This window comes from Habropoda laboriosa, unplaced genomic scaffold, assembly GCF_001263275.1.
Source record: "Habropoda laboriosa isolate 0110345459 unplaced genomic scaffold, ASM126327v1 scaffold2, whole genome shotgun sequence".
Taxonomy (NCBI): domain Eukaryota; kingdom Metazoa; phylum Arthropoda; class Insecta; order Hymenoptera; family Apidae; genus Habropoda; species Habropoda laboriosa.
Window position 1 is genome coordinate 5,032,583 of NW_017100190.1, and position 23,351 is coordinate 5,055,933.

The window sequence follows — 23,351 nt, forward strand, 5'->3', positions numbered from 1 at the left end:
TGTACAGAAAAAAGGTAAACGAATTGTGAAAGGTCGTAACTCTTATCAGTCGACGCGTTGTTACCGACGGAGTAGTGACGTTTACGAGGCATAAGATGTCGCGTCGATCGTGCGCATGCGCCTGATGAAGAAAGAGTAGGTTCCCCGCGAAGTGAGCGCACAGTCGAGCTTTAGTACGCGACACTGCCGTTTCGTTCGTTCGGCGACGTTCGACAAACTTCGGTTTCGTGTCCGTAGTTTGACTGTAGTGGGGGTAACCTGAATCGAGCATAGAGCAATAGACGGAGAAAGAGAGAGAGAAAGCAAGATAGAAATCAGACCAGGACGGTGCAGAGAGCGGAGACCAGCGTGTCTCCTCTCGTGCATGCGTTCGATTGTACGGCACGGTGTGTGCGTGCAACACAGAGGGACAGGCAGTAGGACGTATGCGTGGCGCGGTGAGAAACGTGTTACGAACAGTGACAGACAAGATGGCGGTGTGCCTTGTGCGGTGGTAGGAACAGTGGTGCGTGGAGCACGTTTAAAAACAATAAAAAAATAGTGGAAGAAACAGGGGTTAGAAAAGGGGTTGGCAGCTGGATAGCGTAGCATGGAGCCAGCTCTTACGTCTACCACGAGACGTCGCGGTCATCAGCATCATCCGCGACACGCAACGCGCCGACGTCTCGACGCCTCCAGCAGAGGACCCGCGCAGTGTGGCCCTGCTGGTATCATCAAAGATACGGCGATCGGAAAGAACGAAACAGGGACGACCACTACGTCACCGAGGCTCGACGAAAAGAGCAATGTCATCGATACAGACAGCTCGACGGCGGTGACAGTGGCCACGATTGTCGGCGCGAGGTGGCTACGCGATCCGACGGCCACCGTATCCACGAAAGGCGCAACCTCCACGAACGAACAAGACACCACGAATAAGATAAAAAGTAACAATCTCGAGGAAGATGACAACAGAGAGGAGAACGTCCGACAGAGGCTCGCGCAGTGTAGCCCGGACGTTCAAGACGAACGACACGAACAGCAGCAATCTGTTCGCGATAGAAACGAACACGAGAGCTGTGACAGCTGCGAAACAGACGATGGATCGAGCAAGTCGCGATCCCGACCACGTGGGAAAGAGATATTCGAGATGGAATTGTTCTACGATGAAACGAGAAGCAAAGAGAATTCACCGGAGCCTGAGCACGCGGTCGCGAGGGCTCGCGGTGACGGAAATTCTGACAATGAATCGACAAACGTCGACGAGGATCCAGAGCTTGCTGAACTCGCCAAGCTGAGATGTCCAAGCGAAAGAACCGAGATACAAGCTGAGAGAGAAGCAAGAAGAAAAAAAAGATGTGCAGATTATCCTGGATTGGCATTTGGATGGTCCATATTCTCCAGCGACACCATGATGACGTTCGGTCTCATAAGGAACGAGTTGCAAAATATTATGGGGAACCAGCTGAAACGGGTCAGTATCGCATGGTACATAGCTGATGCTCCCGGTACGTAGACGTACATATTGCGTGACGCAAGGTCACCGCATCACGTGACCTTGACGCAGTTTGACGTCGGTCAATGGGTTCTCGAGTGTCATTCGACCCTTGATAACAGAATCGAGATCATCATTGTCGGTCAAAATCTCGCTTTCTCTCTCTCGAACCGTGTATATCGTTTCTCTCTGTCGAGCGCTCTCCCTGTTTTCTCAACTTACCGACGTTTCGTCGAACGAGGTAATCTTCATGAATTCGATACCTTATATGGCGGAGAGCGGGTTAAAAATACGCGCGCAGTTAGGTTAGGTGATCTAGTGGTTAACCCACGGTGACGTTACAGGCCATTAAATCGTATGTTGCTCAAAGATGTTTGAAAAACAACACGCACGTCTCTTGTTACTCTCTTTCTACATACACGTATATATATAAATACGTGTATTATTTTAATTACATGCTACTTTTCTACCGTTCATCCTGGAAAATTACCCGACCGCTTCGAATACTGATTAGAGAAAGGCTGATTAAGAAACGGCAGAATTTCTTATCCGTTGCCAACTGGAAATCGAAATCGGCTGGCATTATCGCGCGTTAAATGAATAATGCACCGCCTGTCGCGGCCGTGCAATAATAATTAATCGACCATGAGTAGCGTGCGCTCCCACCGGCAAAGGATTGTCTCTTACGAGGCATAACGATGCACGATCGTCCGACAAAGAACATTTATTGTGTAGTAGGGTTAGTGAACGGGGACAATGGGTTAAGCGTGATTCTTTCGGCTGACACGATAAACGACATTCATATTTAGTCTCGACCTCGAGGACCGTGTGTCAGGTAGCGCGAATTCTTTAATTATTTACGATCACCACGTAGGTACGCGTCCTTTTTCGAATTGACCCCACCTTCCCGATTAAATATAACGTGTCCGTTATGGCGAGTGCAACACGGCTAAACTTGGCACCGTTATCAATTCACTGATTGTACACTTCGTTTCAAAAGTAACATAACCTGTAAATGTAACGAGATAATTTTTTAACACTTTTTTAAAATTCGTAAAGAATTAACTAATTAAAATAACAAATTTCTCTTATGTAGAGCAACAAATTGAATAAAATTTGTTTTCAAAAATGATCAAAAATTTACGAAGCAAAATAACAAATTTGTTTATGCAAATCGCGCAAGAAATATTTTGAAAAGATGTTTCGAAATACGAACCCCACCCTGCGCTGTAATTGCGAGCATAGATATTGGACAAGAGTAGCACTCGTCGCATTCTAAAAATACGTCGCGACTGTACACGAATCCTGCAGCTCTTTTATTCGGCGCTCCGAGAGATCATTGCATAAGCATCGCTGCCGGAACGCACTCCCACAAATCCGCTTCGTTACGAGCATTTAAGCCGGTGTGACGATATATATCGTGTCTCTAACACCGTTGCAAAATATTCGTAACGTATTGCACGGCTATTTGGACCGCACTCCAACGTCGACCTTTGGAACGGTAGAACAGTTTCTTTAGCGCTTATCTTAGACCGTATTTACACGTCACATTCCACGATTTCTCGCGGATCAACGTGCTGCCATCTATGCCCCGGCATTGTTCGTGCAAATGTTTCGGACGTCGAGTCATCGCGTGAATTCTCGGACCTACATTCAAATTCGGTTGATTGTTCTTAATTCGATGTTAACGCGCGGGATTTGCATACTATTCAAATTTGAAGTAGAACGACGAAACGGTAGATGGAGCTGCGGTAGCCTTTCCTCAATGCTCGAGCATATGTTTCAAGTTACACGGATAATGTAACTGTCTTCTAATATTGCGTTAAAATTTTGTTCGCGTAGAAAAATTTTGCTGTTACACGACGTATAACATTATACGGACATAGAATACGCGATTCGATGTAGAACATAAGTGATGCGTGCTTTGCTACGCGAACAAGTGATTAAAATTAATAGAGGTACGAAGTGGAACTGGACAGAACGCATTGCGAATTTATTTAATCATCATGTAACACAACAAATTGAGATTATGAAACATAGCAGGAAGGGAATAACTGGACAATAAAGCAATATTATTCTTTTCTTGGATTAAATTTTTTATTAACACTGTTGCACGGTGATTTATAGGGGACGTCGCATTAACGGATAATTTATTTCTTACGTCACGCTCCTAATTACGTTGCTCTTTAATATCACAATGAAATATATTGCAATTTCCGGTTACGTTTCAATAAGACCGTTGATATTGAGTACGTTTTATTCTTACTTGTTTTATTTCTGGTATAATCAGACCTGTTCTACGTATCTCTGAAACACATAGTAATTAATAATTGGCCAATCAGTGCTGTATGACCGTTGATCTCCATTATTATTCGAATTTGCGCGTCATGCGTCAATCTTGCTTACTCCTAGTCATAAAACTCAACCATCAATTACTCGAAACCCATCAATCTGTCGAAGCAGGTTACATTTGCACTCGAATTACCATCGATGCATGGATACGGCTGACCCTCGCTGCGAATGAAAAAGCTGAAGTGAAACAACGTTAGAATTGTTGTCGAGCGTCCATTCGAATGGTTGGGCGCGCTCGGGACGGGCGCGGTATTTCCGGGGCTTTGCGCGCGACGACACGTCGATCGGCGTAGCGATACTCGGCGTGCGCATCATGCTTCGTGACGCGGTCGCGAAAGGAAAAAAAACAGTTTTAGCTAATGGACCGAGACTCTGAAGCAGCAGGCATGGTCGGATACCAGTTATACATCGATGATAATATCAGTCATCGGTGGTCATGATGAAAATTTCGATGGAAATGTCAGGAAATAAGCGTCGTTAAGGGCAAGGGACTATTTGACGTCCGCAGTTACACTAGCGCGCATGCGCTTGCTGGCCGGGGGCCGCCATCTTGCTTTCCAGTCAACAGCAGCCAGTGGTCGTCTCTCGTATCTTCGACATACTTGATCCTCGTACGCGGTCGTGTTCACCGGCTATCTTGGTTTCCCGACTTTTCGTTCGTCGTTCGAGTACAAGCTTATTTCGTGTAATAACCGTGAGACTCGTGATCGCGGCGTTTTTATACTGTGTGATGAGCAGCAGAATGTCGTCGCAAGTGCAGGCCACCCTTCTCGACGTGCTCAAGAAGAAGATGAGACAGACGAAAGAGGCGATGGAGAAGTACAAGGACGAGTGCGAAGAGTATCAGAAGCGGCTGCAGGTGGAAGTGATACGCCGCGAGGAAGTGAGTGAGAATATTACCTCATGAACAACCGTCGTCTCTCTTCGTCGTTTCCCCCCTGTACACGAATCAACTCTGTACACGATACTTCATTCAGGAAACATTTCGAGTCCCTTTCTAGCCTATATTTTGCTCGTTCTTCTTACCATAACCTGTGCGATTTGCCGTGTGAGCTCGTCGATCGTTTCGCGACGCCCGATCAGAAACGTGAATGAAGTATACAAAAGGGAAGAATTCAGTGAGGTTTATCCAGTCGTTCGCCTAGGAGATATTCTGTTCTCGTAAACGTCCAACTCGTTCGCGCGAATCGCATAGGTTTCAGAGACAATTCGTTCGTCTCATGATCGTCTGGACGTGCGGTTAATTTCTTTCGCGAACACGTACTATACGTGATTCGCGGCGTGTCTTTACCGGAAATACGGTGCTCAACTTCGCGATGTTCAGAAAAGTATCGATCGGTTCTGCGTGAAAGAAGCTGTTTTAATCGGGGAAAACGGAGATGAATCGATCGTATCCCGATGTCACGCCCGACATTTCTGTTCATGCAAGGGGATAACCATCGTTTCTGGAATCGATGGAAACCCTCGACGACAATCCTTTTCATCGTGGTTCACGAAACGCCGGAGCCGGCGTCCACACGGTTATAGGATCGATCGTGAGTGTCAGGCACGTCGTCGTCAGGCTGGGTTGCGGCTCTGGCGAGGGCAGCCAGGGGGGTATAGAAGGGACACACCGACTCCGACTCGCACTCGAGACATTCTTGATACAACGAGGACCGGCTTGAAAACTCACCTCTCTCGCTACCCCCTCAAGGCCTTCGTTCTACGATCCACCGTGCATCGGAAAATATTAACGTAACAGTAATCGAGCTAATAAACGTGCGCAGTGCGCTAAGCCGAATGGGCCCGGCCGCTTCGCTCGTATTTCCAAGCTGACGTTTCTTCTCGGTGCTGTGTTCGTATGAAAGCAGCGGGATATTGCCGGTCGATTTCTGCGTATATGATCATAGAATGACTCGTGCACGCGAACCTTTCCGTAGTACATATTGCCGGCACCACACGATCTGATACGACTTTTCGAGGGTAATTACGTTTGCGTTCGGTAGGGTGCCATTTGTAGGGAGAAAATATAAATGGGGCATGTAGATTATTTCGAATGTTGCTAGGTTTTAGTATTTTTAATGGATTAAACGTTTAGAAATTTGTACAGAAATACGTGTTTATAGATTTTTAATTAATACGTATAATAGATATAGTTCTACAGTGAAGATTAGTTAGGAATGTGGGAGTATTCTCTCTCCGAGCGTTCAGCAGCCTGGATTTAACGGATTTACATCACAATCCTGTTGTTTTTGTCCGTTTTTTGCTCGCGTACTGGCGGAACTCATAGCTCGGTGAAGGTAGTCGCTCTAGGTTTTCTAGCAGTCGAAACGTTCAAGCGTTACGAGTAACGTGAACATTTGAATCGTTTAAATCGTTCGTACAGGTGAAAGTAAGCTTGGAAAAAATTCAAACGTTCGAACTTATAAATTCAGTTTGAATTCATCGTTCGAATGTTGAAATTCAAATTCAAACATTCGAATTTAAATTCAAATTGAATTTACGTCCGTTCACTTCCTTTTTCTTTCTCGAACACCCTGACGCCTTCAACAGTCGATTCGATGATATAAATGCAAGGATACGAGCTGTTGAGTGCGTGACTCGTTGAAATTCCAAAGTTGAGCACTGTCGGAGGGAAATTCGAATACGATGACGTTGCGTGGATGCGTGCTTACGCATCGAAAACGATTATTTCTCTTACAACGAAAACTCTGTTGACCATTTCTATGCGCCCACGTTTCCGTTGCGCGTTATTTACACGAGTGACATTTAAACTCGACTTAAGGTCGAAAAATTTATTTTCCTACGGAGACCTTTTTCACCCCAAGTTGAAGGAAGCCTTGTCGTAGTCTAATATCCTGTACTTCTACCGTCCACTAGCCACTGCAAAATTATCGATTTAAGAAGAAGCAACTGACTCAGACTATTATCTATTTCGTAGAACTGTCTTTCGTCTTATGGAAGCGTACCATACAAGACGGCTGAAAAATAAATAATCAACACCTCAAAATATAACTAATACCATTCCAAAGTACAAGAACAATTATCATCTAATCCTCTTTTACAAAACAATTCCTATTGTCGTTCTATTTTGATCTACGTTCAATCCTCTCTATCTTTCAATTCATTCCATCGGAACAACTTATCAAGGCCTTGAACGATAAAACAGAAACAGTTTACAGGGAAGCAATAACAAAGGCCACTTTTCCTCCCGATTACACCGCCAAGATTAACCTTGGGATAACCACCGAAAAATGTCGACGTATCCACGATCGATGACGTTAGCTAGCTTTATGTCGCTGTCGCGTCGCCATCCTAAAAGGCCAACGGATAGAGGCTCGTTGAAGCTTCACTAACAAGCTTTTGTCATCGAGCAATGAAGTGCACTGCCGTGTGTACAGTTCTTTTTTTTTCTCCTCTTTCCTCCCGCTCGTCTAATAGATAGCCAACAACGTGTGTCCTACACACGTCGTGAGATTCATCCAAGATACACCATCTCCGGTTCGGTTCATTGATTTCCCCCAGCATCGACGGATTTAGCGCGAACTGTGAAAGTGATATTACGTTAACAGCCGTACGACATGCACGTGGCGTCTCTTTATCGAGCAGTTTACATAATCGGACGCGTCGATTGCCTCTAGTCTAGGCACAGATTTATTAATAAACAAATAAACATGCTCGTGCTACTTCATCGTAGTACGTTCTGTTTTATTGATTTACCATGTCGGTAATTGATCGGTTGATACTTTATCCGCTCGGTTCACCGTACCGATGTTTTTCGAACGGATAGCAGCGCTGTACGAGGAAGATGGTTCCCCTTTGGGGACTGTGCAACCTTCGTTTTTTAGAGGAAAATGTTCTTGTGGAGAAATTTAGCGTTTTAATCGAAATTCTCTTGAAATGCATATACAAAAATATTAGATCACGTTCATCTTTGATTGGCGCCTAATACGAACTCTCAGATTTCGTCAACAAGATAAAAATACTCGGAACTTTTGAGCACTGAAGTAATTAATTTGCGAATAATTAGAAATCTGACCGTTCATAATTGAATTATTAATTAAAAACGTTCCATAGGAAGAATTCTTCTTCCGAACTTTATAAACCATCTCGAAAACGTAACCTCGAAATCTCGCAGCGTAAAAAATTTCACGTTACACTCTTTAAAGTCAATCTTCCGAAACGATATAATTAACGACCTCACACAGACAGTAATTTGTATCTCATCGAAAATGTTTAGAGTGCACGACGGTATCAGCCTTCTTATCTCTCTTATCTTAATTATCACTCGAGAAGGAAAAGAAGAAGAAAAGAAAGGAATGAATTTCTCGAGATCTCCAGAAAGGCGTGAATAATTCTCGTTAGTATTTGACTGTGTAATTGGTGAGCAACGGACAGTCGTATATCGCGTCGAATTAACAGAACGTAATGGAGGCAACGGAGGGTGATGGTTGCCGGAAGTTTGGCACACTTACCAACATTACCGCGGACACGATCGACGAGACCTGTTCGCGGTCTGCGCCAGTGTGTGTGGGCGTGTCGGTTTCCTCCATCGGAACCGAGAGGCTGATACAACGCCGATCGATCCGTCGATGGCGAGAGTACGCTCGGACAGCGGAAGTGGCGCGCGCGCCGGATTCAAAATTAGACGGTGCGACGAATTAGCCGGCCGGCAATTTTAGCCGTTACAACGTCTGCCCACGAATTATGACATTGTCCGCGGTTACGCCGCGCTCATAGGCGTAACCTCCGCCTTTGTTACCGCGAGTCATTTTTTAAGACAATGAATAATCAAGGCGTGTTGACACTTTTTAAGGACATCTTGAAATTAATCGGGGAATTTTTAATACTCGAATTAAGTTGACCTTTAGAATTGAAAATGAAGGGGATGACATGGTAGAAGAAAATCTTTTCTTCCTCCACTTTTTAAGGATGTCTTGAAATTATTCAGATAATTTTTAACCTTCAGGATTGAAATTTTGGAACTTTGGAAACTTTATGGGGAAAAAATTGTAAAAAATTTCCTTAAAATACTGACACGTTTAAAATTTTTAAATTCTTAAATTTTTGTGGTCTACAAATAAATCGCATAATGCCTTAATTTCCTTCCAGAAAGCATCAAACCATCCAAGCTTAGTATTCTTCAAGATATACCTTATAATTTTCCTCTCTTCGACTTGTAATGTGTCTTAATCCCTAAGTAAAGAAAATGAAATAAATTGACGAGAAATGATCGATCCTTAAGACGATCTGCAAGCATTAACTCCTTATCGAATGCTCCAGCATGAGTACTTACATGTGTCTTCGCAGTTGCTTTTCAAATGTGGGATAAGATAATGACAGAACTCGGTACCGATATTTTCGCGGCACGGGCGTGTCGGACCAGCTCCGGATGCGACGTGTTCGTGGGTGATCGAAGAGTAGGCACGTGTATGAAAGGGCACGTAATGCCCGGTTCACGCACGATGAATTGGGATTTATCCGCTCGGCGCACAATCGTCGCAGGTGCAGCCACAAACGGGGACAAGGGCCTCGAATTGCGTAGAGAGAAGAAGAGAGGAACACACGCGTAATCGAGCGTTAAGCAATTTACATTTGTAAGGGCTCGTATAGTTTGTTCCGTTTCACGTAACCACGGCTACCGAACTATCTTTTCAACAGGTCGCTATTCCCTATCTTTAATTGCAAAACGATTCAACTAACGTTGCATTGTAACGGGATCCTTTGTGACCTGCCTAAATCGGTGAAATGAGCAGACGCTAAATTTAGATTCTGATAGAAAATTGATCGATTTATCGTTTATCGTGGTTGTGTCATAATGCAGTGAAAAAATAAGGTAATATGAAAATTACGTTGATTAGATAGTACAGAGATAATGCGACAAATAAACAGCCTTTCGTAAAGTATGATCGAGAGATATCTAAAGTTGTTCCTATGCAGAAAAATTCGCAGACATCTTAATTAACACTGTTAATCGACTAGGGAGATTTATCATTTCTACTTTGTGCTTGTATTTCATTCGAAGAAATTTCTTTGTAAAATATCGTCAAATATAACGAAACATCGTTCAATTACGTCTCGGTAATTTTCTTACATTTTTCATTTCGTTCGTTGTTGATAATGTGTTAAGAGGAATTTCAGAACCGTTGCAACTGTACTTAGAATTAAAGCATCAGGCGAGAAGTACACCGAGCAAAGATGGCAATTAGCTAGAAACCGTAGCAACGAGTGCTCGAGCGACGTCTCCGAGGAAAAGCAGCTAGAAAACGGCGGAGATCACGTCATAGAGTAGAATAGAAACTTGGATGAATTTAATTAACCGAGATTATTCGGAATCGGGTTTCAGGCCAGATATTCGATCCGCGATGCGTTAAGCTGCGTTTTTAATCGAAGAAAATAAACTTTTTTTAAACCAAAACCTGAAGCAATTCGCGTGCCTAAGCACGCGGATGCTGCGAAAATTGGCGACCAGTTTAATTAAACGGCTCGTTGCAAACGACGAGCACGAGCTTCGAAAGGAAGCCTCTAGGGTCATTGATATGCGAACGGAGCGAGGACCTTGGCGTTTCTCGCGATCTTCGTGCGAATTCTAATCACGTGTAGCACGTTCGCCAAGTTAACGTCTACTTTCCGTTCGAACTTTTCGAACAGGTGGAAAAGTCGATTAAAGTTCGAGAGGGGGGAAAAAAAAATCGGAGCAAATCTGTATCGAGCTAAGAATATAAACGGTTGTAAATATCTAGCTAGCGGTCGCGTATCAACGACGATAGCTTATCTCGCGTTTTATCTCAACTTCGTTCGTTTACGTGCTAATGAATTTATTACAGGCGCGCGCGCGACTCACCGACTGAAAAATCTTGCTAACGATAAGGATTTATATGCAACACTGTTGCCAAGGAAAAAGGACACGCTTTATGAGCTTATCGTTCTTAGGGGGGAAAGCATTTTCTTCCCTCGTTAATTGTAGTTGGTACTGTAAATTGTCCGTTTTCAATTAGACATCTGAAAAGAACAAATTCCTTATACGTAAAATAAATAATTGAACTTACGTCGAGTGAGATACCTTTTTGCAAGTTTTAACACAGATTTGCTACATGACCTAATAAAGGTCAATCGTAATTAAAAATAACAAATAATAAAAAAATTGCGATAATCTCAAGTCGCAAATATAGCATAATCAAGAAATATATTACGATAATCCCAATTCGCAAATTGAAAATACTATGGTAATCCCAAGTCGCAAATTTGAAATAATAAATGGAAAAAAATGACGATAACTTTATTTAACACGGTCACTGCCACCAGAAATAGATAGCACGCTAAACGATATCTTCTGGACCGCACATGCTGCGTCTGCGGCAGCGACCGTGTCAAGCTATCAGGAAAAATGATTGAATAATTAAGAAAAAGAATATCTCGAATTTTACTGTCTGAAAAACGTTATAAAAATGTGTTTCTCTGTTGTCTCGTTACAGGCTGAGTCCGAGGTAGCCGCTCTGAATCGTCGTATCCAATTGTTGGAGGAGGACCTCGAGAGATCGGAGGAACGCCTCGCAACGGCCACTGCTAAATTGGCAGAGGCGTCGCAGGCTGCGGATGAGAGCGAACGGTAAACGAATGTCACATTTCTATCGTGTTACTCCGTGTGATCACTTGAGCATCGTACGACCACGTAAATCTTATAAATATCCGGCGACTAACCGGTGCGAAAAATAACGTCGAGCAACGGATATTTATAAAAGGAGTTGTTCAGAGTACACAACAACGGGCTGTGTGTTTTACTCAATGGATAAGATAACAACAGAAGCACCATCCCCCTTGTCTGATCGATTCAGCGAAAGTTCGATTCATAAGCTTTCTTCGTTGACCAGTTGTCCGAGGTCGTAGCTTTTTATTAGAATGTACATCGATAAGGAGACATAAAATGATCAATGAAGCATTGTGTTAGAGATGAGATCTTTTTTTCTCTTAAGGAGCTGTGTTCTGTTGTTGTCTACACTGCGAGACGATGGGTATTCGAATTGGAGATTGATTTCGGAGTAGTTTGAACACTTGTTTAAAGATAAAATACCGTGAAGTTACTGAAATTGTGGTAAAACATATAAATAAGCAGACCAAATTTTTAATGTGATATAATTTAGAAATTCTCGAGGCAATTAATAAGTTGCAAAATTATTGAAACAGGTGGTTTTTAATTTAATTTGAGCGGGCTTCTTTGTGTTCGTAACGGTAACTTGGACGAACAATGCCAATCTTCTCGCACGAAACACAGCGATCGTACGGTGCTCCGATAAATAATCATGACAAACGTCGAACGTCCAAAGAAATCGATGAGAAAGAGCAAGTACACTTGTACAAGATTATATTCCCCGTCCGGATCTATTTATAAATGATCGCACAATACTGCATTGTAATCTTTCGCAGTTAATACCGTCGCTGAATATAGAGTTGAAACGGGTTATATTTATCAGATAATCAAACCAGCTCACAGAGATGCAATTATACAGCAGAAACGCAACGTTTCTGCAACAGAGTAGCAATTACGACAATTTTTCATCGCGGTACATTTTCATTGTAGCTGCAAACGCGAGCAATTTAATAATTGACGAACAATCGCGTTTGAGAATATCGTGTAACCAGAAGATCGAGCGACTGTTAAATTCAATTATCGTTCGAGATCGGTACAGCAGATTTTTCATTTTGCAAACACAACGCATAGTGTCCGATTCGCTCTCGAGGAGATCGATTAGATCAATTAAATTCAATCGAATCGTGTATGCGCTCTTTCGCTCGAATTTCAATGAACGTGTCGCGGCATTGTTATCGATAGGACTAACCTTTCGACGTTGAAAGAACCTCGAGATATGTACATACATATATATTCCAAGAATTCTCCGCTGGTAAGTTGTTTTTTCGAGGTCGATAACAACGACGATTATCGACGATTCGAAACCGTGACTTTGAGGATTCAGGGTGGCTCGATCTTATGTTATCGCGATTGATAGCGCAACCGAATGACGTGTTCGCGGTTTCTTGTCGCGTAAAGGAAGATTGATAGCCAGCGGAGAATTCGCGCGGATCTTGCAGTCGAGAACGTACATTTTATCGACGTTTAGTGCGTCGTAACTTGGGCTTTTTATGCCGCTTTCTTTATCCAGATAAATTACGTAGAGTACGAATATTTGTTTTAAAGGAAGTTTCAAAAAAATACTTTTTCACATTATAAATTCTTTCGGTACGATTTTTGAGTATAGAAACTGATAATAAACGCGTATTGAAGTTAGATTAGTTTCTTGCGATCGTAATCGTCGGATGATTCATATTTTCAATGGAAAAGATAAATTTCGCTTTGTACGTGATTTGAAGTAGTAGATTAAACGAAAAATTGGAAAGTAATTTACGTGAAAATCACGGAAGACTCATTTCGTATTTCGATGATCCTTCTTTCAACGGCGACCAAATCGATGCTAAAAATCGAATGATAATCGATCGCTAGGATACGCAAGGCACTTGAAAACCGTACCAATATGGAGGATGACCGAGTATCCCTGTTGGAGCAGCAGCTAGCACAGGCTAAACTGATCGCCGAGGAGGCGGATAAAAAATACGAGGAGGTGGGTCACGTACCAGCGAACAAAAGAACATTCTTTTCGCGACAGCCTCTTGGGGACGAATCTGTCTGCATTTTCACGAGTCAGAGCGCGTTTTAGCATTTCTCCAAATTATTACGGTTTTTCACAAACTGTACACGTAATAGATTTCCAGAAACTCGATCAAAACTTACTACCACTAAACTGGAATACTCGAAAAAAAAGAAATTCAATTTTGGCCTATCAGAGTGCGTTTCAGCATTTCTCGAAATTACTATATTTTGTCACGAGCTATACACATAAATAGACTTCCAAAAACTCGATGAAAATTTACTCAAAAAGAAAAATTTAATTTTGACCAATCAGTGCGTTTCAGCATTTCTCAGAATTATTCTTCCTCCTCACGAACTTCCAGATTTCTATTGAAATTAAATACTCTTGTCTACCAATAAACTCAAAAATGCTGCAAAGAAAATTCAGTCAAAATTCTATGAAAATTAAAATCCTATACAAAATCACGTTTGAAAAATTCCATAAAAGGTTCGTCTATTGAATGTGAAAAGCTTTCGAAACTTCCTCTCCCCGAAGGTAGTAAAGTGAATTGAAAAATGATTTACGACACGGTAATACGGAATTTCTAAGAGAACCGAGACTCGGTAAGATCGATCGACAATTCGCTCCCAGAGGCACAACCTTCGCAGGAACAGGTAACAGGTAGCCGGAGAGCAGTGCTGTACCCGAGCATCGTGGAGCCCCTCGTCGTTCGCGTTTGGCGGGGCAACGAGAATAACACTATAGACTATTCCTTGTAGAAGAAATGTTTCCGTTTCGTAAACGTACGTTAATCCCTTTCTTTCTTTATTTTCGTAATTATTAAAGAGCCCGCAAGATTCTCGAGAATCGCAGCTTGGCCGATGAAGAGCGTATGGACGCCCTCGAAAATCAGCTGAAGGAGGCCAGGTTCCTCGCTGAAGAAGCTGACAAGAAATACGATGAGGTTTGCGAGCCCACGACTGTCAAGCGTGCTGGCTGCAGTGACAATGATCATGATAAAAATAACGATGACGATGACGATGATGGTTCCTAGTTGATAGTCGAGATAATAGTGCCTAACCCCATAACTCTCTGTCTTCTCTCTGTGTGCTCGAAACCACCGTGGCCCGGTATAATACGTCGAAAAGAAAGGAAATATCTACTCACGCGTCTAAAAAAGGATAAAAGTAAACACGCGTTTATTCGTCTTCGAAAATCTCTACTAACGTCCAGTATTTTTTTTTTTTTTTTTTTGTTTTTTAATTTTTCTCTTCCGGGGTTCGATCGACGAGAAAAAGTCGATCGTTCGTGTATATGTATCCAGCAAGATTCTCGCGATTCGGGTGAAGCGAATGAAGTAATCTCCGTTAAAAAAGAAAATCGAGGAAAAACGACAACTGGGAAAAAAGTTCGATGTTTAAATTCGATAACAGTGCATTAACGAATGATAATAATTTAAAAAAAAAGAACGGAGAGAACGAAGGGTATTTTGATCGTCTGTGATTTCGTCGAGTAAGTGAGATCTAATTGATCGATCAGCGGGTATGAAAGTGCAGTGCTCGAATAAAATAATTATTCTCGTAATAAAATGGTTAAATGAAAAAAAAATTACGAATCGAGTGGTGATATTATCGAAGTATATCAGTGTCACGTGTTTTTTTGAGCGCGACTTAATTCCTAAAAACAAAAACGACCACTGTATATCTGTGATTTCCAAGTGCTTGTTGGAGAAAAAAAGAAAAGAAGGAGAAAAAAGAAGGTCGGGGGGGAAAAAGTTTCAAGTGCCAGTTTCGTAAGGAAAAAGAAAGAAAGAAAAAATAAGGAAAATTTAGTTTGCGTTAAAAATAAAAACGAGACAAAAATGATCGCGCAAAATCGTCTCTCGATCGTACGCGATGATAAAAAAGAAAAATTCGGTAAACGACGTCGTCGGTCCGCGTGGTTGGTTCGGTTCGTGTTAGCCGGAAGCTGGCTTCGTGAATAAAAAAGAAATAACGATTAATCCGTCTCTGTGTTGTGATACGAACGTGATCGTGTGCAACTCGGTCCCGTAATACGCGATTAAACAGAAAGAAAAATGGTGCTGCTTTTGTCCAAAGACACTCTTCTTCCCCTTTTCGCTTTGCGCTGGATTTCGGAACGTGTAGCTCGGGAAAAAAAAACGTTCGATTCGCATAATCCATCTGTTATGGTAGGTGGAGAGTGTCGCGAGACAACGTCGAAGTTACAAGGATCAAAAATAGAGAGACGTCGAGTTGTGTTTTTCTTGACATTTTTTTTTTCGTAAAATCCAAGTCCACTTTGCGTTGAGATTAGAAATTCAAAATAGTTAATTCGTTCGTGCTTCTTGCGCGTGTAACGTCGAAGTAACGATTTCTTTCGCTGCTTCGAATTTCTGTTTTTGCCTTTGGTAAATTCAAATTTTCAGTGCAAACATATCGAAACGGGCTATCTCGCGAAACCAGATTGCAATAACTCGAGGGAACTTTCGTGGCACGGTAGAAAATAGGAGGTGTCTGCCAGAAGCACAGTTCGATAAGCACGAACGAACCACAAGTTGTATGTAACATTCATATTCTGGATGGAATTGGTCGGTCAAAAAAGAAAGTTCCGTAATAACGTCGGATCCACGATGAAAACACATTCTTTAATATGTTCGAATAGAAAGGGTTTCTACACGAGTAACCATGAACCGTCGATGGTTTTCTAGCGCTTCGAACAGATTTCTCGAAATTCGAAACTCACCGTCGTTGTAACTTCAACGTGTGTCTGTTGTCCTTCTATAGATAACCAATTCTAACTATTTTCTCTATTCAGATTGTCTGTCGTTCGATTAATAAGCATCGAGACTAATCGTAACGTTTTGCATATGTCTTGTTTTTCTTTTTTCTTAATTGTTTGCAGTGACGTCGCGTGTGTGAAAGAGATTCTGATAGAATCTCTGTGTAGCTTGTCCTCTCTTAACAATTTAACAGCTGTAACAATTATTGCAGAAGCTCGGAACAACGAGAGGCGAGAGTTAACCGAATGCGACGATTCGTTTTCTGTCTACTTTCTTCTTTTTTTTTTTTAACCTAATGCAGTAATATCACTTATCGTTGGCCCTTTGTTACTTGAGTGTGTCAGCGTTACGCAATCCTCTCGTTAAATGACACATTTGACCGAGTCGCGTCATAGAGATAACGGGTGAATCGTTTTTCAGATTTCGCCAACTGTGATTCTCCTTTTGATATTTCAACGAGAGATAGCTGATTCGTAAACTCCGTTTTTATTCATTTCGCAAGGGGAGTATTATTTTTTAAGTAACTCGAGGGTTGTTTTTGAGATTTCACGGGGAGATAGTTAATTCAGAAACTCTATTTTCGTTCATTTCAATTCTTACCTTCATTTCCCGAGTCGAGTATTTTTTTTTTTTTTTTTATAACTCGAGGATCGCTTTTGATATTTCACGAATTGTAATTCATTTTTCAGTATTTCACCGAGAGATAGCCAATTCAGAAATTCCATTTTCCTTCGTTCCGCGAGTCCAGTATTTTTTTTTGAATAACTCGAGGATCACTTTTGATGTTTCGCGAATTGTAATTCATTTTTCAGTATCTCGCCGAGAGATAGCCAATTCAGAAATTCCATTTTCCTTCGTTCCGCGAGTCCAGTATTTTTTTTTAAATAACTCGAGGATCACTTTTGATGTTTCGCGAATCGTAATTCTCCTTCCAATATTTCACGGTGATATAGCTCTTTTAGAAACTCTATTGTTCATTCTTTCCAATTTTCACCTTCATTTCGCGAGTCGAGTATTTTTTTTTAAATGACTCGAGGGTTGATTTTTTGAGATTTCGCGAATTATAATTCTCCTTCCAATATTTCACGGTGGGATAGCTAATGTATCTCACAGAGTATTCAGAAACTATTCTCATTCATCTCAATTTTTGCGTTCACTTCGTAAATGGAGTATTTTGAAGAAAAATGATAAAGCAGAAACGAAAGATCCACGGACGAAAGTGATCATTCGGAGAGTCAGTTGTAGGAGAGGGTTGCGTCACGTTAGCTACGAGTTCGTTGCATGCGTAGAACGAAAGGTCTCCGTGGACAAACGAAAGGGACATTCCGTGGAGGCGCACGCGGACAGCTTTATTTTCCCATTTGCTCGCGGAGTACGAGCGTTGAGAATTCTCCTTCGTTTAACCACGGTGGCCTCGTCGTTCTAAGCCACGCGTGCTGTGCCATCGATTCGTGCCAATCTCGTAAGAACGAGGCGCAGAAAATGTCTTCTCTCGCTTCGTTTCTTATCTCTATACTCGTTGCTCTTCTCTAACCGACGCGTCCTACGCCTGGAAGAGCCGTCGATAAAGCCTATCTGAACGTGTTCGAACCAAACCGAGCCACGAGTATCTCGCACTATGGGGTGTTTCGAAAAAATAACACTCGTACGAAGAATTTTTATATGCAAACATTTTGCAAAAGAGGAGATTCCGAGAATGTGGTGGGAATTCTTCGAAGGCAAAGTGCATTTGAAGCTATCGGTAAGATAGTGACCTAACCTCGAAACAAACATTTTGAGGTTATGGCTAGTCAAATTATTGGCGTTTTAAAATATTTTTCAAAGTTTCCATTTTTAGAAGATTCATATATTTTGGGAAGTTTGCTTAGCTCACTGTAGAATTAAAGTTTAGCTGTATATGGCTAATGAAATGATTGACGTTCTCAAATATTTTTAGAAGTTTGCTCTATGGAATTTAGCCGTCCACGAAATGATTCACGCTGAAACGTCCATTCATCCAAAATTGTGGGTTAAGCCACTATTGCACTGAAAGCCTCGTTCGTTAACCCTTTGCGTTGCAGTAACGAGTCACACTCGCGACACAGAAAATTACATTTTTAATAAATTCGCAAAGCTGCATTAAAACAGTGAATCTTTATTCTCCCAGAAAATCACGAGTCAAAGGGTTAATATGACATGTTACCAATACTTTCATACAGCTGTTAACATATTTTCGAAGCACCCTGCATTTAAAAAACCGTACAATCTCCAGTTCTGTTCGATATTCAAGCCGCTCTGGCCGCTTCGTGTCCGTTGTTGTTAAGTACGTTTCCATTATTCGTTGAAACGAGATGGCTCGGCGAACGGCACGTTTCGCGGTTAGTGTCTCACTGGTTCAATATTTGCGATTCCATCGCGAGTACGATCCGCGCGAGGGAATACTATTAACCCCTTAACCGAGCGAGACACAGCTCTGGCGAAGCACGGAGAAATATTTGCGAACGAATAGAGAGATGATTAAGCGGCTCCGTATTCTGGCTCTTTCTGATCCGTTCCACTTGGTCAAGGATACGCGTTACGCTTCGCGTACACGTCTGTTAAAGTACACCAAGTTACGTGCCAAATTCGAAATCGTTGGAAATGGCACATCTCTCGTCGATCTTGGCACGGAAAGATCGAAGGTTTTCGAGTGAGATCGGTGTTTCTTTCGGTGGAATTGATACGAAGCTTCTTCGAGGAACTTTCGTGATGTTCGATGTAGATGTAGAGTCGGTGGAAGGGATATAGCGAGGTCGTAAAATTAGTCGGGAGTCGAAATACACGTAATCTGAGCGGCGAAACAGCAATTCGAGGGTGATAAGGAGCTCGAGCCTCGCTCAGGGATGTTTGACGACAACTCGAGATTAGTTCCTCCATTGTGGTATACTTCAAAAATTTGTAGACACCTTAATTAGTCACAGTTGCAGGCTAATTTTTACTGATACGAGAATTACTATTGAATAGAAAGCGATGGAGGGTTAATAAGAAATTTTAGATATCAGTTCACAAATCTCTCACTGTATCGCTTCCACTAACTGTACAATAGACCAGGGGGTTCCCAAAGTTTTGCCTAGGTGGGCCAAATTGTAAATTCGAAAATATTTGGCGGGCCGTTAAGACAATAAAACATATACAATCTGTATAATAACAAGATATGTTACATATAAAATTTAGTATATTTTTAACTGAACAATTTTTAATTATATGATAGAATTTATTTAGTTTTTTGTAAAAATCGCGGGCCGCAATTGGCGGCGTATAACGCGTTAGAAATTTAATATTTTGACACACTTTTCAATTTTTTTTTTTTTGGAACCGCAATACTTACCTCGTGCTTATATTAAAAATATCGCGACATAGTCGTATTGTAGTCAGAAATTAGGCGCCACACTCATCCCTCGCGTTGTAACGAGGCTCGCTCTGTTCTAGTAGCAAAGTAACATTTCAAAGTTCGCCTCAAAGTTACCGAGAACAATCTTCACCCTAAAGAACAAATCCATCTAAAGAACAAATCATCTCCAAAATCACTCTCTGATCGTCAAACAAAATTCAACATTTCCAAAAGCATATTCGCCCTTCGAAATCGACCAGGTCCGAGGCTTATCCTTGTGAGAAAAGCATGTGGAACGGGTTGATCGAACGAGCCAGACGCAAAAGGAGCTCTTCCAGTTCGTAGAGCGACATCGAGCCGGCCGGAATCACGGTGATCTCGGCCATGGGGCGTGATGGTAGCAAGATCGAGGCGTGAGATCGTCGATCTTGGCCCAGATGTCCGGCAAAGACACGAGAGAGACCAGAGACCGGCTGGCGAAACGACAAGAGCGAGAGAAGGAGAGCTAAGAAGCTGTCAGAGAGACAGACAAAACGGAACATAAGGTGAAACCGTGTGTATGTGTCGTTTATACAGGTCGCCCGTAAATTGGCCATGGTTGAGGCCGATCTAGAACGTGCCGAGGAACGTGCCGAGGCCGGAGAGTCGTAAGCATCAGTTTTTCAACAAAAAAAAACAAACAAACCGAACACACACTCACCCTCTCTTTTTTCATTAACGCCTGTTTTTCCTTTTTTTTTTTTTTTTTTTGGAAATATTTCAAGCGTGTGCGCCAAACGATCGCCAGATTTTTGTTGTATGAAAACCCCCTGATCCCATATTTCTCGTCACACTTTCTCACACGTTCCTACGGACGTGCACTTATTCTACACGTCGTACAAACACAGACACCGTCCCTTTAATTAGTACATTAGCATATCGAATATTAACACGTGGACCACGTGTGGAAGTTTGTCTAACACACGACACATGGTTTGTTCGTTTGGTTGTTGTATTTGAGTTAATTTTTTAACGAGATGCGGAGGACCTTCGTTCACGAGGTCCACCTTTGATTTGCAGTCGATCATGATCGAATTTCACCTTGGTCGAATTTTGTTGCTTTTGGCAAGGGAAATCTGGGTCAATGAAAGAACTCTCTTGCATCGAGTTGGAGAGAGTGAGAAATTTTAAAGAAACATGCGCGGCGTCTTTTGTCTTAGAGGTTTGGCTGAGATTTCCCTTGGAATTTTTGCATCGAAGAAAATGGAACTTTCGTTTCTGCATTTTTCCTAGATTTTCCCTTCTCTCGCGAGATCCATTTTCTTGAAAGAGGAAACATTTTTATAGACTCGTAACCACAATCGAGTAGCTGGCTAGTGGACCACCGAAGGATGTGGAGAACCGGACCGGAAGCTCGACCGATTGCATGCGTTCATACCATATAATTCTTGTTCTCTCTTACTTTTTATTTCTCCCACATTCTCTGTTTACTTTTTAAGTCCTTGTCATCCTTGCTTTTTCGCATGACACGTGTGGCTGTTGATCACAGGTCGCCAGAAAACTAGTCATGATGGAGCAGGATCTTGAGCGTGCCGAGGAGAAGGCTGAACTTTCGGAAGGGTAGGTGATTCAGTTTGTGCATGATTCACTGTACACTTCCCTTCTGTTTCTCCTCTTCTCGAAAACTTCCGTCAAACAGAACGCTTTATCTAACACGGACGAACGCTGGTCGATGGAAATTTACACGGAATTATTGTTAAAGTTCAAAGTTACGGTGCTTTTAAACAGTCTGCACACGTAGAAATCTAAATTACACCATTTTTAACGATTTCTATTCGTTTTTAAAAATTTTCATATCGAAAGTACCATTTTGTGATTATTCTTTGTACGAAAAAGTGCCATTTCTTTTGGAACACTTTGTAAGAAGAAAAGTAATTCTCTTGGAATTGTATTAGGGATAAAATAGTTGAAATTCCGCGGAGAAAGATCGATTCTATAATATCCGAGATTAAACTCGAGCGAAAGAAAACGACCAGCGGTTCGTCCAACGGCGAAGAAACACGCTCTCAGGTAGGAATGGTATTTACGATCAGGATTCGTAGTAAGCGGTTCATTCGTTTTGCAGGAAGATCGTCGAACTGGAGGAGGAACTGCGCGTGGTTGGCAACAACCTGAAGTCCCTCGAGGTCTCTGAGGAGAAGGTAAGTACTGCCGCTAGAAAACCAGTCACAACAAAAGTACCTACGAAATCTCGAAATATCTGTTTCACTTTCTCTTCCTTTCGAACTCATTTCACGTACCAGTTGCGACGGTCACAAATTTTCTGCCTACCGATCGATAATATCACGGGGATATCCGTTGCCGTGATTAAAGTCACGGTGAAATGTGTGTTAAAATTTTTGTCTTGGAAAAGTTGGAGTCTAAATGGCACTGATATTGTAAATTTCATTCAGAATTTGATATTGCGCTTTTAAAATTTTGAAATTGGTATTGAATGGTCGCGTAATCTATTCTTTGGAGCAAAAATTGGAGTGAAAATGGCACTCATACTGTAAATTTAATTCCAAATTTGATATTTCACTCTTAAAATTTTGAAATTGGTGCTTATTTCACTTAAAAAATTTGAAATTAGTATTATACAGCCGCATAATTCACTCGACGTGGAAAATTGGAGTGAAAATGGCACTCATACTGTAAATTTAATTCCAAATTTGATATTTCACTCTTAAAATTTTGAAATTAATATTATTTTCACTTAAAAAACTTTGAAATTAGTATTATACAGCCGCATAATTCACTCGACGTGGAAAATTGGAGTGAAAATGGCACTCATACTGTAAATTTAATTCCAAATTTGATATTTCACTCTTAAAATTTTGAAACTAATATTATTTTCATTTAAAAAATTTTGAAATTAGTATTATATAGTGAAATAATTTTTCATCGCGGAAACATCGGAGCCGAAACGGCACCGCATACAAAATTCACCCCACAGCGTCGCGTCCATCATAAAATCACACCGAAACATAATTGAAAATTCGATATTTCACTTTGAAAACCTCGAAATTAGTACCGTAGTCACATAACTCATTGGCCGTGTAAAAATTGGAGTGAAAATGGCCGGATTCGCCTCGTAACGTCGCGTCCATCAACATTTCAATCCTTCTCTCCCGTCGCGTTGCAAAATCCCTGCCTTCGAGGCGATTGCATCCCGCGAAAGTTATCACGAGACAAAGAAATCTGACGGAAGAAAAACTCGGGTGGCGTGTAACAGCAAGATCGTGGCGATTTTTCACGGTGAACGCGGAATGAATTCTGTTCGGTGATGGCTTTTTCTCCAACGTCTAACGTCCGGAGACTCGTGTACGCGTTCGAACCTAAACGAGAGATTGAAGAGTATATAAAATGACGAAGAAAACGACTGAATTTCGAACGTAGGCTCGTGTACTTATTCGAACCTAACCGAGAGATAGAAAAATGTATAGAAGGACGGAAAGAACGGTCGAATTTCGAACGTAAACGAGATAGGAAAATATACAAAAGGACGAAAACATAGTTGAATTTTGAACGTAATAAACGAGAGACAGAAGAAACGGTTGAATTTCGTGAAATCGAGATGCATAATGTTGACGTTACTGTACCATAGGCCAACCAGCGTGAAGAGGAGTACAAGAACCAAATTAAGACTCTTACCACTCGCCTAAAGGAGGTACAGATCCTTTTTGAGAGTGTTCTGCATCTTTTTTCTGCCAGAGTGTGATTTGTCGTCGCGAGTTTGCCCCTCTTTATAAAGCAATTAACTCGTTCACGCTC

The 23,351-nt window shown here is 41.7% G+C and overlaps 1 protein-coding gene across 9 annotated transcripts in view; it reads left to right on the plus strand.

Moving 5' to 3' along the window:
* The window catches only part of LOC108580154 (tropomyosin), a 37,815-nt gene that overhangs the window by 4,479 nt on the left and 9,985 nt on the right, over positions 1-23,351 (plus strand). For 2 of the 9 annotated variants that reach the window (XM_017943824.1, XM_017943821.1), the window contains exons 4-8: positions 11,281-11,414; positions 14,275-14,392; positions 20,136-20,206; positions 21,664-21,739; positions 23,185-23,247. In XM_017943824.1, coding sequence (XP_017799313.1) covers positions 11,281-11,414; positions 14,275-14,392; positions 20,136-20,206; positions 21,664-21,739; positions 23,185-23,247 — 462 coding nt within the window. Of the gene's footprint in view, positions 1-165; positions 1,454-4,384; positions 4,710-11,280; positions 11,415-13,301; positions 13,420-14,274; positions 14,393-20,135; positions 20,207-21,087; positions 21,159-21,663; positions 21,740-23,184; positions 23,248-23,351 lie in introns of those variants that run through there. The other 7 variants (XM_017943820.1, XM_017943827.1, XM_017943828.1 and 4 more) reach the window with 7 other exon arrangements.